Genomic DNA, 1,366 nt, shown 5'->3' with positions numbered 1-1,366 from the left:
TTGGTCTGCACGGAGCGGTCTGCATAGGAGAAACAAGCAACCACAGTCACTCCACAGTGGCGCGCGCATGTGTCACCATGCCACAGCAGATAAGAGTTGAACGCTTCAGAAGACAGGGTGCAGAGAACTGGACAATGCAGAAAAGGGAAGCTCATATGCGTCACGAGGAACTACGGGCTCTTTTGAGTGCTTGCGTGTTTGTTTATGCGGGACGCCGTACTTGTTCTGCGAGCCTCCTCCGGGACCAGCCGTTGAAGTTTCTTCTGCCTGCTAGTTGCAGTGCACACTGAACGACGAGGAATATCACGACCGTTGCGACCACCGCGTAGGAAATGATATGCAAACTCCGGTGGGGTATCCGGCTTTTGCGACCTATCATAGGCGCAGTGAAGCCGTGGTCATAGTCCAGCATGTACGTCTTGACAGCTCCATCTTCTGCAATGCCTGCGGGCCCCCCACACATGTTCTTCAACGCACGCTGTCAGGTGGCAGCAAGTCTGAATTGGTCCACCAGTTGAACGAAGGGGAGATGTCGCCACCGCAGACGACAAAGAAACGGCTACACGAGCAGGCCTGACAGGACGCTCACGAAATAAACAACAACCCCCAAGTGGTATGAGGGGACGCTCACCTTGCGGCAAAATATCCGAGGATTGCCCAAATTCCAGATCCATGGGGAGTTGGAGAGGAGAACGACCTGTCACCTTCTGAACTGCGTCGAACGACCAGTGAATGCGGCGCTAAATTTGGAAAAGAATTGCGAGATCCAAGTGAAGCATGTCTGAACAATCGATGAATTTTAAAAGAGCCCCGAAGAACGGGCTGTCATACCTCAAGAATTCCTCCAGTACAGCTCTCCATATGCTTTAATAAGCTGCCGCTCCTTGAGCAAGACCGGTGCTACCGAAACCAATGCAAATTGTGTGGCTTGTTGAATTTTTCCAAAGTGTTGGTGCAAGGATCTACAAGCCGTAGATCTCCTCACAGCGGGAACTGCCTCTACGATCTGTGGGTGCACTGAAAGTACACTTGTAGCAATAAGCTCCAGTCAACAATGAGGAGCAAAGGCAAGTTTAAAGGCATTGGGTCAGGACGATGCGCGGTTCTAGGGTCAGGGGGTTAACCTAGCACGGAGCGTGATACCTAAAAACCCTGGAACGTGAACCGACAGCCCACGTATTTTCGCGGACTATGGGCAACATAACTTTGTATCCAGCCAGCTAATGAATGCTTAAACACCTGAGAGTTATGCGAAGTGGTGCACCTCGAGGAGATGCAGCGAAGACCCCCCCCATCGAAGCTTGCGGCAGCTGATGCCGAAGGCCTCGATGCGACAGCGTCAGTATGTCGGTAGCAGCTACACTAT

At 52.1% G+C, this 1,366-nt stretch overlaps 1 protein-coding gene across 1 annotated transcript in view; it reads right to left on the bottom strand.

Annotated features, from left to right (window-relative positions):
- The window catches only part of EMH_0013520 (uncharacterized protein), a gene marked incomplete at both ends in the record, with an annotated part of 3,383 nt that extends 2,920 nt beyond the window's left edge, over positions 1-463 (bottom strand). Inside the window, one exon of the mRNA XM_013499845.1 lies at positions 221-463. Coding sequence (XP_013355299.1) covers positions 221-463 — 243 coding nt within the window. The remainder of the gene's footprint in view (positions 1-220) is intronic.
- Positions 464-1,366: the final 903 nt, after the last annotated feature.

The sequence above is a fragment of the Eimeria mitis genome, genomic scaffold (assembly GCF_000499745.2).
Source record: "Eimeria mitis Houghton genomic scaffold, Emh_scaff474, whole genome shotgun sequence".
NCBI lineage: Eukaryota > Apicomplexa > Conoidasida > Eucoccidiorida > Eimeriidae > Eimeria > Eimeria mitis.
Note: the sequence above shows the minus strand (reverse complement) of the source record. Positions and strands in the feature narration are given on the sequence as shown.